The sequence below is a fragment of the Protopterus annectens genome, chromosome 11.part0 (genome assembly GCF_019279795.1).
Source record: "Protopterus annectens isolate FY-2018-M chromosome 11.part0, PAN1.0, whole genome shotgun sequence".
In the NCBI taxonomy this organism is placed as follows: domain Eukaryota; kingdom Metazoa; phylum Chordata; order Ceratodontiformes; family Protopteridae; genus Protopterus; species Protopterus annectens.
In genome coordinates, this window is record NC_056745.1 from 504,228,940 (window position 1) to 504,245,137 (window position 16,198).

The window sequence follows — 16,198 nt, forward strand, 5'->3', positions numbered from 1 at the left end:
TGGCAGGAATTGAGCTTGAAGATGTATTTGGTGAGTCAAGGCTGTGTTCCACAAGGCCATGGCTAGTCTGCAAAGGGGGTAGGAATGTGTACCCCCCTGCTTGTTTATGTACCACATGTCTGTGGTGTTGTCCGTCTTTATCAGTAGTTGTCCTGGATTAAGTAAGTCCTTGAAGGCTGTCAGAGCATTCTGAACAGCTAGCATTTCTTTCTGGTTGATATGCAGATGCATTTGGTTTGGGCTCCATTTGCCCTGAATGCATCTCCCTGCCAGGTGGGCCCCCCAAGCATAGTCTGATGCATCTGTAGTTAGGGTTTGGGTGGCAGGGGGTAGAGTGAATGACAGCCCCTTGTTTTGGTGACATGTCTCTGCCCACCAAAGAAACTCCTGTTGTACGCAGGTATTGAGAGGAATCATTGTTTCCAGGCTGTGACAATGTTGACTCCATAAACTTTTTAGGTACCATTTAAGTTTCATCATATGCAGTCTCGCATATGGAATTAGTAGAATGCAGGATGACATGAACCCCAAAGCCTGCAAAATTTGTCTTGCAGATAACTGGGTTTTTGTTGCCATTTGTTTGAAGTATGTTGCCAATTGCCTTTGTTCGTCTGGCATGAGGTAAGCCATCTGGGCAGCTGTATTCAAGCTTGCACCCAGGAATGTAATTATTTGAGAGGGTACCAGTCGTGATTTCTTTTCGTTTATGGTGTACCCTAGGCATGCTAGAAGCCTTTTTACAAATGCCAGATGTTGAAGAATGTCCTTGTCCTCTGCTTGAATGAGACAATCGTCCAGATAAGGATAAATGTTAAAGTTTCTTTGTCTGCAGAATGCAATTACTGGTGCCAGGCACTTTGTAAAGACCCTGGGCGCAGTAGATAAGCCAAGGGGCAGTGCAGAGAATTGGTAATGCAAAAAACCTGCTTTGAAGAGGAGGTATCTTCTGCATGATTCCCTTATTGGGATATGCAGGTATGCCTCTTTTAAGTCTAGAGTTACTAACCAAGCATTCTCGCCTGGCATACGCAGTAGCTGTTGTAAAGTCAGCATTCTGAATTTTGGAATGTCCAGGAATGTGTTCAGAATCGACAAGTCCAGGATTGGACATCATGAATTGTCTTTTCTGGGTACCAGGAAAAGTCTTGAATAAAATCCTTGTCCTTTTTCCTTTTCTGGTACCAGTTGAATAGCCCCCATATCCATGAGGGACATGACTTGTTTCTGGGTCTCTGCCCACTGGTTTTGTGGCAGATCCGGCCATCCGTTTGGAATTAGCGAAGTATGGAAATTAAATCTGTACCCCTGGGATACTATGTTTAATACCCACTTGTCCTGGGTAATTATCTGCCAATTTTGAGCATGAAGTCCTAGTTTCCCCCCAAGGGGGCTGTAAAAGATAAGTGCTTGGAGATGGTAGAGGAAAGTCATTGAGACTGCTTACTGTAGGGTTGTGCTTTGTTTCCTCAAGATTTGGAGGTGGAGGCACCCCATTGCTTTGACCTGTAAGAACCCTGTGATTGATATCTGGAGCCTTTTGAGCACCTGGGTTTGCCCTGAGTGGCTCTGTTGGACACAGGAAAGGACCAATTTTTAGTAGGCCAGTGCCTACTGAATCTGGGTGGCTGCACTTGCAAGAAATCTTTTACAGTTTGCTTAGATTTAGCTTTGTCTTTCATTTTCTTTAAAACCTCTTCTGTCTTATTGCCAGAGTATCGTGCTGCAAAGGGGCATCCAACAATTTAGCTTTAACATGATCAGGCAGATTTTGCTCCTTGAGCCAGGCATGCCTTCTAATCACAGATTCAGTAACGGCGGCCCTACAAGAGGCCTCCAAGGAATCAAAATCACATTGCAAATTATGCTTTCCAACCTGTTCTGCTGAATGCAATAAATCCTGTAACTCTCTATTTTCCACACAATCAGAAATCAACATCATTTTCTGTTTCAGTAATCCCATAACATGCTGTTGACATTTAAGCATATGAAACTGGCAGTTTAAAGCCCTGATTGCCAAAGTTGCAGACATATAAACCTTCTTACCCCATCTACCCAGCGCCCTGGAATCTCTATCAGAAGGGGTAGGATTTTTGGCTGTAGAAGCCTTAACACCCTTGGGACCCTGAGAAATAGTCTGAGGGTCAGCAGCAGGATTTTTGAAAAGAAATTTGTGGGAGTCAGGAACCCTGTAATATCTGTCTGGCTTACTAGGAGCCGGAGGCAGGGAATCAGGAGCCATGCTTGATTCCGAGAACACATCATCAATAATGTCTAATACAAGAGGTATTGCCAAAGGCCTATGCTGAGGAAGAAGGAGGAAAGCCCTAAGCCTCTTTTTTGTTTCAGATAAGTCCCGACTTTCCCAGTGAAAAAGTTCCCTTTAAGTATGCAAAGTTTATCAAAAAGAGTAATCCTCAGGAGGAGATGCAGACGGGATGGATTCCTCTGCATCAGAATCCTCATAGTGTGGAATAGAAAATTCCTGATCAGAAGAGGAATCAGAAGAAATGGAAACCTGATCTGAAGATTCATAATCAGTGCCTTGCCTAGGCCTCTTAGCAGGGGCAGGGGGGTTGGGAACCCCTGATCAAGGTAATTAAATCCTCAGCCATTTTGATAATATGTTTTTTAGGCATAGGGGCCTGACCACGTGGCTCATGCGTCATTTTTTTAGACATAGAAGTTGGTTTTGACCTTGTTTTTGTTGCTGGCATCGGTTTAATGTAAAAATGTTGAGGCATGGAAACACCCTCAGATGCCGGTGCCTGCTCAGCAGCTCTGGACCCATCCAAGGGAGAGACATCCGCAGGTTCAATACTTTGCGAATCTTGCGGCATACCGGACTCCGAATGGGTCTCGGTAGAGGCCTGCGACTCAAAAGTAGCGGGTATCAGGGGCTGCGAAAGCGCCTCACTGAGTACCGGTGAACCAGCAACTGGCTTTGGAGAAGCTTTGTCGTCGATTTTGGACCTCGACGGTCTGTCTCTGTCTTTTTCCTTGCTTTTTTTGTGAACTCCGGTAGTCGGATTGCTAACCGACGACATTTCAGGATAGTTAAATCTTGAACCAAAATATTTAGAAGCAAAAATATACAGACGCTTTATAGTGCGTTGGTTAAATTTAGCACAAAACCGACAGCAAGGCACTTTGTGATCAGGGCCTAGGCAAGGAATACAGTACAAATGAAAATACTTATGAGGTATTTGCTTCCCACAAGTAATGCAATTATTAACTTTTACTGCCATCGGTAAGGAGCAACAAAAAGTTTCCCCAACGGGGTACTTAGCTTTAGTTTGAAGACTTCTGTTCTGAAACTTGAATACAAAAATTTCAGGAGTCGGCCGACCGGCACTTGCAAACTGCTTCTGCTTCAGGCACCGCGCGGCAAGAAAGTGATTAAAATGGTGTCAGCGGCATGTTCTATACCCCTGACGTCATAGAAGAGGAGACAGTAACTGACGCAGGACCCAAGACTTTGTTATTCAGGCCGACTGAGGGCAACCTGCCAGCAGATTACCCAAATGTAATGACTGCAACAGTGAAACACAAAGAACATCTACCAGGGAATGAAACATACTACACACTGTGTTCCTAAAGAAATTACTGTTACTTCGTGTTGCGTTTTACCACTGTTGATGTGCAGTGATCAATTTGTTGCTAGAGACCTCTGCCACACTGAAATCTAAACCAATGCACAGAAGATTAATTATAGATTATATGGAATCAAAACAGCCACTATGTAAAAACTAACTGGGAATGAGGTGTTCAGTGGAAAAACTGCAGATGGAATGTGGAAAGTTTTGAAAGAGAAATTGAGTGAAAAAGAATCAAAAAAATGTTTAGCATCAGGATCTAGGCATACAACGTCATGGGGGTATATTTCCATACGAACAAGATGGAAGAAAAGTTGAACTACAACTCTGAAAATTGAAATAAACAAGCTGGGCAAACAAATTAAGCAAAGTGTGAGACAAAATAAAAAAAACAATTGAAGAAAATGTATATAAAGATACTGAGCATAATAGGAAACCTTTTTCTAGATACATAAGATGTGGAAGGAGTAAAGACATACAACTTGATAAAATGTGTGCAGAGTCTAAAATTTATTCTCAGACAACATACTCTAGACATATTTACAAAACCTTAGGCAAAACAATTTTGCTCCACAAAAGGGGATGATAAGTTGCCCTAGTGATAATCAGGAATCAAATCAGATTATATTGGCAAACTAGATCCAAACAAAGCACAGGCAGGAGACTGAATTAGTAATAATGACCTGAGAACACTAGCAAAAGCTTACAGTACCATTATATCTATTACTTACTAGACCATATAAATATGGGGAGATTCCTCAAGACTGAAGACATGCAATTATTAAACCTGTCTTTAAGGGAAATGGGAGTTAGACAAATCCAGAGTCATACAGACCCTTAAATCTACTTTCATGTTGTGGAAACATAATGGAGAAGTTAATATTGGGCAACTTACTGTCAGAATTGAGTTGGGACTTTAAATGATATATCACCATGCATACGTTGAAAACAGATCTATTGCCATATATGGCAATATGATCTATGTATGATGTTCTATAACAATATAATAACAGCCATAAATGACAAATTGTGCTGTGATGTAATTCATATAGATTTAACTTCAGCATTTGACAGGGTCATACACAAAACTCTGATCAATAAATTAGAACAACTAGGTATTGATGTACTCTTGATAAGATGGATATAGCTGCATGGCTTACAAATAGGACAAGGCAATTATCATACAGGAAATGGACAGGTGAAATTCTTGGTTGCAGTCAGGATGTCTCACAGAGCTCCTTCTTAGGCCCTTATTTGCTTAGCTTGCATCTTTCAGATCTATCTTTTTCATCTGGGGTATTCTACAGTCTACATGCAGATGACCAGAAATTGGGTAAACTGATTACATGCGCTACAGATAAGGCATGTCTGCAAAAGAACTCGACTAAACTGACCACTTGGGCACAAGACGATAATAAGCTGATAAATACATAAAAAACTAAGCATATAAGATTTGGGAAACATAAATTGAAAGGTGAATATTTAATATAGCACACAGTGATTGAAACTGTAGATTCATTTAAGGACTTTGGTATATGGGTAGATCCAGCTTAGAGTTTTTGTAATCATATCAACCAACGGGTTAGTGAAGTTATAGAACTATAGGTTGTACAAAAAAATCTTTATAAAGTCTAGAAAATTAGAAATGATGAAGCCATTGTTTGTTAGCTACATTAGACCCAAACTTGAGTATCAAACAACAATATGAAAACCTTATAAGAAAAAAAGAAGTTATGTACTCACCATAACATTCCATGTTTGTTGTCCTTGATCTTGCTTTCCTTCTTGCTGATTGGGTTCGGAGTCGATCCTCGTCTCAGACTTGTCTGCATTCTAAAGCTTGAGAGCTTCCACTGGCTCGAGGTTAGACCCTATCCCAACATGCCTAGCGAGAGTTACCCAGATCTCGTTTGTGATAACCCATAACACTAGGCTATAATATGCAAATATAGACATATATATATATATATATATATATATATATATATATATATATATATATATATATATATATCTATATCTATATATACATACACACACACACACACACACACACACACATATATATCCCACCAAGATAGTGGTAGTAGTAGGACTCTTAGTCTATCCAACTCATAAGGCAGGAAGGGAATCACAGCCTATGTAGTCAAATGATGGATAATTCCTCTCGATCTTCCAGGAGGGGGAAGGGGGTTTGCAATAACCTGTTTCAGGGACCACTCGTGAGGCATATGGATAGCCCTGCTTAGCTTGTCTACTATCACGTTGGATTTTCCCGGAATGTGCAGCGCAATCAGAAAGCTTTGGGAAGACATTGCCCACTGCCATACTCTTAGAGCCTCTTGACACAAGGGGTAGGATCAGGGTCCACCTTGCTTGTTGATGTACTACACTACTGACATATTGTCCGTTTGAAATGCGATCGTCCCCGTAAGCAGAGAGTCCTGTAGTGCTTGCAACTCCAGCAGCACCGCTCTCATCTCTAGGATGTTGAAGTGGAAGTGGTACTTGTGTTGTTGCAAAGCCCCTTGAATAGTCTGTCCCAGATAATGCCCCCCCCCCACCCTATCTGGGAAGCGTTCGTGGTCACTGTGGCTACTGGCTGGGGGAGGATGAATGGTCTGCCTATCGTCACCTGCATACTCTGAAGCCACCATTTTAGTTCCTTCGTCTCTGTGATGAGAATTTCGTGTGATATGGGTAGATTTTGCATGGACCATTGAGCAAATAGGAGCCACTGTTATATCCTCATGTGGAAGTGTGCCAAAGGAGCTAGTGTTATTGCTGCTGCCACTGAGCCCAGGACTTTGAGAACAAATCTTGCTTGAATCTTTTTCCTCTCGATTAGGATTGTAACCTGGTGTCAAAGGGTCGACACCCTCTCCTTAGGCAATTTTGCTATCATGTCTTTTGTATCTAAAACTGCCCCTATAAATGTAATATATCGACAGGGCAACCAGGCAGACTTTTCGTACTTTATTGTGATACCTAGCTGTGAGTAAAGGTGGATCGTGGTGTCCCTTGCCTCGGTTAGTCGATGCTCGGTGGTGGCGGTAAGGAGCCAGTCGACCTGGAATCCTAGACACCTCAGATAAGCCGTGACTACTGCCATGCATTTGGTGAACACCCTGGGGGCTGTGGTGAGACCAAATGGCAGAGATCTGAACTGGTAGTGACTGGCTCCCAGCCGTAAGCGTAGAAATCTCCTGGATCGCATGTCCATCTTGATATGGTAGTACGCATCCTGGAGATCGATGGAGCACATCCAACTGTCCTTTCCCAGAAAGAGAAGTATGGACTGCAGTGTCACCATCTGGAACTTTGTCTTCTTGACAGACTTGTCGAGTCTGCTGAGATCCAGAATGGGCTTCCAGTCCCCTGTTTTCTTTGGAACTAAAATGAACCTCGAGTAAGTTCTGGATCCAATTTGGTCGGCAGGGACTTCTTGGATGACTCGTTTTTCTAGCAACCTTTAAACTTCTAGGGTTGCTTGTTCCCTTAGATTGGGTGGCACATCTGGGATGGATTTTTGTTTTCCGGGGAGAGGAGGCAAGGAGAAAGGAATACTGTATCCCCTGGATATTACCGACTGTACCCATGTGTTTTTTGTGATACTTTGCCAGGCTTCTGGGTACAGTGACAATCTGCCCCCGACTGCCTCCAGAAGTGAACAGGTGGGCCTCCTTTCAGGAGCGCTGGAAGGGCCTACCAAAGAATGCATCTCTGTCGCCCTGACTCTGTGGATCCCCACTGCCACGAGGGCGGTGACACCCATTATTATTCCCCCCTCTGTCCCTGGGGGAAAACTCACCACGTGCATCAGGCGAAGCTCCCTGGGATTTCCAGAACCATATTTTTCCGCCTTTTTGACCTCTGGGATAAGGTCTAGTAGGTGTGGAAAAACATACTCCCACATCAGAGAGAGTCTTGCCATCTTGTTCACACCTGGTGAGAGTCTTTTACCTTGGGCCCGAACAACAATGAGCCATCAAATGGGGAGTTGGTAAAGGAGGACTTGAAGGCTCCGCAAATTGACAAAGGTGCATCCAGGAATGTCTCCATAGGGCGACTCCTGTGCCTGCTGTCCTGCTCACTCCATCGGCTGCATAGGAGATAAGCCGCATGGAGGAGTTAATTACAGAAGATAAGGTTGCAAGCTGAGAAGCAGCTTTGTCTGCAGCTCCCGCAGCTGTAGGATCCTGTAGGGTATCTCCTAGCTCTTTCAGGAGATCCCTCTGGAGATGGGTGTAATGAGATAAATAATTCCGTGACCTAAGGGTAAAGGCCAGTGAAGAAAAGACATGCTTCCCGTATCTGTCCATCATATGGGACTCCTTGTTTGGCACATGGACAGAAGAACAGGTTTCTGCTAATTCCTTCTTTGTGGCTGCCACAACCACCATAGCATCAATTGGCACGCCCTTAGTCAGGAAAGGTTTGTCATCCGGGTGCAGTGATAAACGTATTGGGCCTCCGCTGAACTGGTTCTGTTGATTCTGGGGAGCTCCATGCCTTTCGACTTACTACCCCTAGCAGTGGGTTGGACGGCGGAGACACTCAAGAGGTGGAGGGTCGGGAACCGAATGTGTCCAGGTACATGGACTCATCTTCAGAAGGGGAAAGGGATTTCCAGCCACACCTCTGCTTGAGGATTTCCAGGGTGTCGGAAAAACAGACAACCTCAGAGGGTGACCGTGGGGATCCTTCAGAGTCCTCCAAGTCTGTGCCCGATGTCAGGAATCAGGGGAGTCCAAATGCTTCCTATTGCAAGTCCTTTTCCAAGGTACCTCCTCCGAGGAATGCTCTGGAGATGTTTCGGTAGGGGGGGGTTGCCCAAAGGGGCATCCTGGGGCATTGGTTCCCTATGGCTGGGGAGGAGGGGTGGTTCGGAGGTGGACACTGGGCCGGAAGGGGAAGAAGCAACTGGAGCAGAGGGTGGAGCGGTCTGAGAGTACAGCATACGTCACCTCGAAGGCACCACAATCCCGGCCCGAAAGGGTCTCCGGCTCCAAAGAGGCAGGAGATCGCCTCCGAACCGAGGGTGATGGCTCCAAGGCCGATGTAGGCGCTGAACTTGCCTGCACCAAAGCTCCAAGTGGGAGAGCATGATCTGACTAGGGTCCGTTCTTGCTCTCCCCCCTGGAGCCAATGAGGGAGCGTCATCCCCCAGAACCCTCAACAGAAGATGGTATCGAAGGGATTGGAGCAGATGTCAGACCTGAGAGACCTGGAGTTTTCGCATCAGACGGTTTCACCACAATGACCACCATGCACTCCTGTTCCGAGCTCAGGTGAGTCGGAGGAGGAATCGACGATGGGGTAAGGTTGGACAGTCAGCTCCACTTTTACATGGGCTGGTCTCGATAAAATTTTTGCCAAGGTCGGTGTCCTGAGAAGCCTCTTCACCACCCTCTCCACATCGTCATCCGAAAGGCTCCTGGATGATCGAGAGGAATGGGTGGACGATTGGTGACTGCCTGCCACAGACTGGAGAATCGGGGACTGTGGCACGGAACGCACCAGTTCTATGCAGGGAGACCTAGGATCTTTTATGGCTCCTAGACAGTTCCGATGGTACTGATGGAACCAAAGGAGATAAAGCCCTGTTGGACCAGACAGCTACTGGATCCGACGAACTTGACAGTTTGTCTTTAACCCTTCGATGGTTCCGAAACCGGAGCTGGCGAAGATGTCAATTTGGGAGGTTTGTCTGATTTTCCTGCCCGAGTCTCTTCCTTAGATGCCTCAAATGGCTCTTTCAACAAACCCCTCAAGATTAGTTTGTTCTTGCACTCTTGTAGGACTCTAGAGCTAAAACCATGACAAACAGAACAAGAGTCCTGCAGGGGAACAGCTCCCAAACAGTACACCCAGCTGGTATGGCCATCAGTTAGAGACATCTTTTGGGTGCAGGAACCACATTTCTTGAATCCAGAAGGCTTGAATTCTTTAGCAGCTTCCTTGGACATATTTATCACAATGCAACAGCGATCAACAAGATAGTACAATAGAAATATAGAGACACACACACGTCAAAAAACAGACAGTAAAGTTTTGTTTTTTTTTTTAAAGGGGAAAGAAAATGGAAGGAGGAGAGTCTAAGTAAACAACTCCTCTGACCAAGTAGATGCATCTAACTTAAATGGCTAGCTCCTGATAGAGAAGGGAAATAAGGTAGAGACCTCTTACTAAAATGGGCTGAAAGGGCAGGACGAATCCTTTAACTTAAATGGATTCGTAAGTTAGAAGGAGGGAGATGATAGGCCTGAAAGAAAGGGAAATGACGGCCTCAACAATAAACAACAACTAAACAGGCGATAGATGGAGGGATAGACATACAACAGATTCTACTACCCTACGGAAAAAACTGTGCTACCAAAAACTAACATTTTATGAGAAAATATTATAGAAAACAATTCAACTTAGCCTGAGCCAGTCGTCAGCAATCCCTAAGCTTCAAGCGGCAAACGAGCTCTGGGTAACTCTCGCTAGGCATGTTGGGATAGGGTCCAGTCTCAAGTTAGTGGAAGCTCTCGAGCTTTAGAATGCAGCCGAGTCAGAGCAGAGGATCAGCTCCAAACCCAACCAGCAAGAAGGAAGGCCCGATAGGGACAACATAACATCAAGTGTTAGTAAACTGGAAAAGTTACAGTGGAAATATACCAAAGGCATCCATGGATGTGAAAATTTAAGCTATTATGAAAGACTAAAATATCTGAACTTGTACAGTGTCTCTTATAGATATCTAAGAGGAGATCGTATTCAGGTATATAGGGAATACAGAGACAAATATCTCTGTGAATGCTTGGGGTTATCAAAAAAAGTACTACAGAATCAGACAATCAATGTATAATATTCTATAGGAATGAAAAGTGTACTAATTGGTTCTCTGAGAAAGCAGCTGATGCATGGAAAAGACTACCAAATTACATTAAAGCAATAACTAGTTTAGATATTTTAAGAACAACCTGGCCACTTATGGGAACAACTGTTTTGGTATACTGACGGGCTAGAAAGGGATTAATGTCACTGCTTGAAATATTTGTATGTATGTATGTAAAAGAAGGGAGGACCACTGCTGCCTGGGCCAAAAGGGAGTTTCCACAGAGATCTTGGGCGGCACAGTGGTGCAGCGGTTAACGTTGTCGCCTCACAGCAAGAGGTTCTCCGGTTCGATTCTCGGCTGGGGTGCCTTCTGTGTGGAGTTTGCATGTTCTCCCTGTGTTCGCGTGGGTTTCCTCCGGGTACTCCGGCTTCCTCCCACATTCCAAAGACATGCATCTGGAGCGTTTCTCCCCGGGCCTCCGCTGAAAACAGGCTCTGTGGAACCTAGTCGGACATTCCCGGTCAGCAAATGTTAAATAAATAAAAATAAAAAATAAATCTTTGGAATGTCTTTCAGTATCTTCTGAATGACCCTGGGTGTTGGTGAAAAGGGTGGAAAAACATACAGGAACATTCTTGTCCACTGAAAAGATGAGAGAAGAAAATAAATTAAAATAAAATAAATGAAAAGAAAATGCATACTTTTTCCATGCCTTATTGTGTGGAGTCCTGGAGCAGAATTTTGCTTGTTGTGACCTAAGGCAAAAAGATCTTTCTGAGGCGCTCCCCACAGCTGGATCAGTTCCTAGGAGACCCACTAATTCAGTTTTCATTCATGAAGGTCTGTTCTGGTCCTACTCAGCTTGTATGACACGAAATATTGTTCTGATGGGATGCAAGATGCTTGTAGAGTAAGACTGTGCTAAAAAGTTATATCCCCGGCTACCATGGCTAGTCTGCATAGTTAACAGTAAAAAACACAGAAATTGGCAAAATACTCTCTATTCAAACAGTCCAAGTAAATTCAAAAAAGAAAGAGTATACTACGGCTGGAGTACTGTAAAAAACTTTAATTCACCATAAAACAATGAAAGCAATAAAACATGGTAAGAGCTTTCATAGTCTATTATACAACTGCTTCTTCAGACCTAAAACCACACACAGCCTAAACTCATTTATACTAATAAAAGCCCAATCAGCAGGAAGCATTAATTAAGGCATTCCATTCACTCAAGACAGGTTGCAACAAACAGAGAAACCTTTAATGTGTAAGGTGTCTTGCTTTCAAAACTTGTTTCAAAGAGACCCTGTTATTAAGCCCGGGGGACTTATCACTATTCAAACGTATAATCCACTCTTGTTCTTTCACAATGAGTTTAGGTTGCGTGTGGTTTTAGGTCTGAAGCAGTTGTATAAGTTTTATTGCTTTTATTGTTTTATGGTGAATTAAAGACTTTTTACAGCACTCCAGCTGTGGTATACTCTCTTTCTTTTTTGAAATTTACTTAGTCTGCACAGTTGGCAGGATTTGGTTCCCCCTCTTCCCTCATTTGTTTGTGTATCAGATCACTATGGTACTGTCTGTAACTATCTGTAATGGGCCTGGGACCATAGATGGTTACGAGAGATGATAGCATCTATTACTGCCAACATCTATTTTAAATTTGTGTGTTTTGGTCTGTCTTTTTTGCTCTAAAGTCTCTGCACTCTTATCCCCTCTTAGATACTACTCCCCAAACAACGTCGTAAGGTGTCCACTGCTACAGACTGCAATGGATGATAAAATAAGAGACCTGGATTTTGATAAAACTGGTCTCTCTGCCAAAATATTTACTTCTCACAAACTTCAAACTGGAATCTGGAATGTCAGGGGATATTGAAGCTGGACCATACTGATTTTAGGTACTAAAGAGTTTTTTTTATAAGGAGTTTTGTTACAGGAGCTATGAAAACAACAGATGTTGTGAGACCCAGTTTCCTGAGAAATTCCCTTGAGACTTTTGTCAGAGTGGAAAAACTCAGGAATAGATGTATTTTTTTTTTCTGTGGAAGATAAGTTCTTTGAACTGAGGTATGTTACGGACACCTAGGGAGAGCAATCCTGTGCAAAGGGGTTAAACAAGACTTTTGGATGTTCTCTTGAAACCCAAGTCTAGGCTAGAGATTGCTCACCCAAGTGAAAGACTCCTGATACTTTGAAAAAGTCTTTGCAAAGATAAACAAGTCATCTAAAGAAGGGAAAATGTGAACACTTTGTAGTCTGAAATAGGCTATCACTGGAGATAGGCACTTTGTAAACACCTTTTGGGTTGAGAATAACCAAAGGGGAATATGCAGAGAAGTGAAAGCATTATCCAGGCACAGACAACTTTAAGAAATATCTGAAACCAATTTTAGGAATACAATCTATCTTTTAAATCTAGGGTCATCAAAAACAGATGGGGAATGAGACATTGTGAAGAGAGATTTGAACTTGTCAGCGGTCACAAATTGGATTAGAAAGGAAAGATCCAGAATCGGTCTTTAGCAGTAGAAACATTCTATTACCCGAGCCAGTATATGAGGTACATTATGGCTTCTTTTCTTTCATATGAAGAATCATATTAATGTAATCTTATTGCTTCTGTGTCTCAAATAGCTACCTATTCTTAGAAGATATGACACACTTCTAATCAAGCAGTGGTTGTGTGAAGTGAAAGAGGGCCCACTTCGGTTTATTCTTGGAGTGCAACCTGTTGATTTTACCCTGTGGAATTTTCTACTGTTCAGCTAGAAGCAGGACGTGGAAGAGACTTGCAGCATTTGGACTTGGGCCTGAAGAAACAAAGTTTTGTTTTTTTTTTTTTGGTCAAAGCTGGCTGTGGGGACTAGACACAATGAAGAGTGTACTGTTCGTTTATTTATTTATTTTATTTTCAAACTATTAAGTCAACTAGGATAATTTTTAGTTTGAATAAACATGTACATTGTTTTGGACTGACTTTTTCACTGAAGCAAGTCAATATAAACTGAACTGTAACCTTCTGTAATCATGGGTCTCTAACAGTAGCAGTGTTTTTTTTTTTTTTTTTTTTTTTTTTAAGTCACACCAAAGTAAGGACACTAAACCACTAGGCTGCATGAGTTCACAGGCACAATCTAAGGAAGGAAAGCGCCATAATACAAACACTGGGATAAATCAGAGGAGCATATCAATCAGAACAGAATTTCTTATGGGTATGGAAGGAAAATGGAATACCCATAAAAACGTGAATGAAAACAACCCCCAGAAAAAATGTATTATAATTATGGTGCTGATACAGGACAGGTATGCCCCACAAATATTACGTGCTACTTGACAAACGATAACAGTTCCAAAGAGATGAAAAACAGGGACTGAAAAATATCAGGAGATATTCCCTGAAGGGGTGAGTCAGATAAGAAGCATACTTTTACACTGTAAGAACGTGATGACCAAATTAAGATAAAAAGAATCATGCAGAGAAAGTGTTAACCTATACAGCAAAGTAAGCAGACACAAATGTGGTACTAAGTGGCACTATAAGAATGAAAAATGTTAAATCATACAGAAAACAAAACATCCTTATCTGCCAGAATCTCTATGATCAATGCCATATGTGACAAAGAGCTTATTCAGTAGACCTCACTATGTAATCTTACCTCTTTAGAATCTTTCACAATCGGTTCCAGTACACTGAGTTCCTGATGGGTGCCAATCATAGCACTGCTGGTACTTTTATTTCTTGCATGTCCTTTTTTAAATGGAACTTTCATAGAAGGCTGAAGCTCCTTAGTAGGGGATGTTGGAGAAGTAGACAGTACCAAGGTCTTCAAAGCAGCAACTTCTGCTTGTAGTGCATCAATCTGGCAAAATACATAAATTCTGGTTCAGGCATAATAATTTACAATTTAATTCAAGTTTAATGTAGTTTAGCAAGAGAGAGACTGTAAAGGCACTGAATTCTGCTTTGTCACCAAATTCTCCTAATTATGTCTTAAAATGCTTTGTACACCAAAAGTAGTCTAGTGGCCAAAGATCTTCCTCAACTTAACTTCCCACTTTAGAAATGTTCTCCTTTCATGCAAATGTCAGAAACCCTTCAAGCATTAATATTTTCAAATACTTGCTAAATATTCACCTTTCTAGGAACTACAGGTGCAAATGTTTCAACTTCTGCAACCTAGTACCGCATTAACCCATAACTGGGTGTGGGTAATGCTGGACTTACCTACGGTTGATGTGGTTTGGTCATGAGGGCGAGGTTAAGGTGTGCAATTAGAATAAGCAGGAAATTTCCTGAAACATTATACACAGTGTTAATTCCATGTAAGTAACTATGTATAGCATTTTTATATCCTTTGTCTACAAAGCACAAATTGTTGTACGACAGTGAATATTTTATTTTTTCTCTAGCAATCTTTGTTTGTTTTCGTTTTGTAAACTACAGATGCAGCATATCTTACTTCTCAGTTATGACTGCAACAAATGTTGGTGTGTGGTTAAGTGTTAGAAAAAGGTTTGTAAATTTCAAGAAAAAAATTGACAATGTTTTAATCTATTAATATCCCCTTCTGAATAATTATAGAATCACTTCCTTTTCAGTTATTGCTCTAATTAGTGATACAGTGGTAGCAACACTACTATACTTGTTCATTTAACAGTACAAAAAAATGATCCTACAGAAAATCCTCATCACCACCAGGTTAACATGGTAAAAACAATCAAGCATATTCAACACCACAACCTCCAAGCCTCTAAAACGCACTCCGATATAATGTGTACGCCCAAAACATAAGGAAAAATATCATTATTAGGTCTGACATATGTGAATTTACATGTACTGTTAAAATGAGACCTCATAATCATTAGTCCACTTTTGCAGCTCACACAAAATACTTTGAAAATACTTTTGACCATCAAGAGACCACCAAGAGATAAGGCGGCTCTCTACTTTATCAATACATCCAATATCTAAGGCTAAAGGGTATGGTTGATACAAAAATTAAAAAAGAAAAGGCCTTGAACCTGTACTCATTCATCATCATCATCATCATCATCATTTTTCGGTTGTTCCTGTTAGGGGTCGCCACAGCGGATCATCTGTTTCCATTTCTTCCTGTCCTCTGCATCTTACTCTGTCACACCAACCATCTGCATGTCCTCTCTCACCACATCCATAAACCTTATCTTAGGCCTTCCTCTTTTCCTGTTACCTGGTAGCTTCATCCTTAGCATCTTTTTCCCAATATACTCAGCATCCCTCCTCAGCACATGTCCAAACCAACGTAATCTTGCCACTCTGGCTTTGTCTCCAAACCTTCCAACCTTGGCTGACCCTCTAATATACTTATTCATAATCCTGTTCACCCTCGTCACACCCAGTGCAAATCTTAACATCTTTAACTCTGCCACATCCAGCTCAAACTTCTGCCTTTTGTCAATGCCACTGTCTCCAACCCATATAACATAGCTGGTCTCACTACCCTCTTGCAGACCTTCCCTTTCACTCTTACTGGTACTAGTCTGTCACAAATCACTCCTGACACTCTTCTCCACCAACTCCATCCTGCCTATACTCTCTTCTTTACCTCTCTTCCACACTCACCGTTGCTCTGAACTATTGATCCAAAGTATTTAAACTCATCCACCTTCGCCACCTCTACTCCTTGCATCCTCACCATTCCTCTATCCTCCCCTCCCATTCACACACATATATTCTGTCTTAGTCCTACTGACCTTCATTCCTCTTCTCTCTAGAGCATATCTCAATCTCTCCAGT

At 42.2% G+C, this 16,198-nt stretch overlaps 1 protein-coding gene across 3 annotated transcripts in view; it reads right to left on the reverse strand.

The window, feature by feature from the left end:
- LOC122815473 (RAB3A interacting protein) overlaps positions 1-16,198 on the reverse strand; it is a 1,760,500-nt gene that overhangs the window by 319,132 nt on the left and 1,425,170 nt on the right. For all 3 annotated transcript variants that reach the window (XM_044087996.1, XM_044087994.1, XM_044087995.1), the window contains one exon: positions 14,079-14,282. In XM_044087996.1, the coding sequence (XP_043943931.1) occupies positions 14,079-14,282 (204 nt within the window). The remainder of the gene's footprint in view (positions 1-14,078; positions 14,283-16,198) is intronic.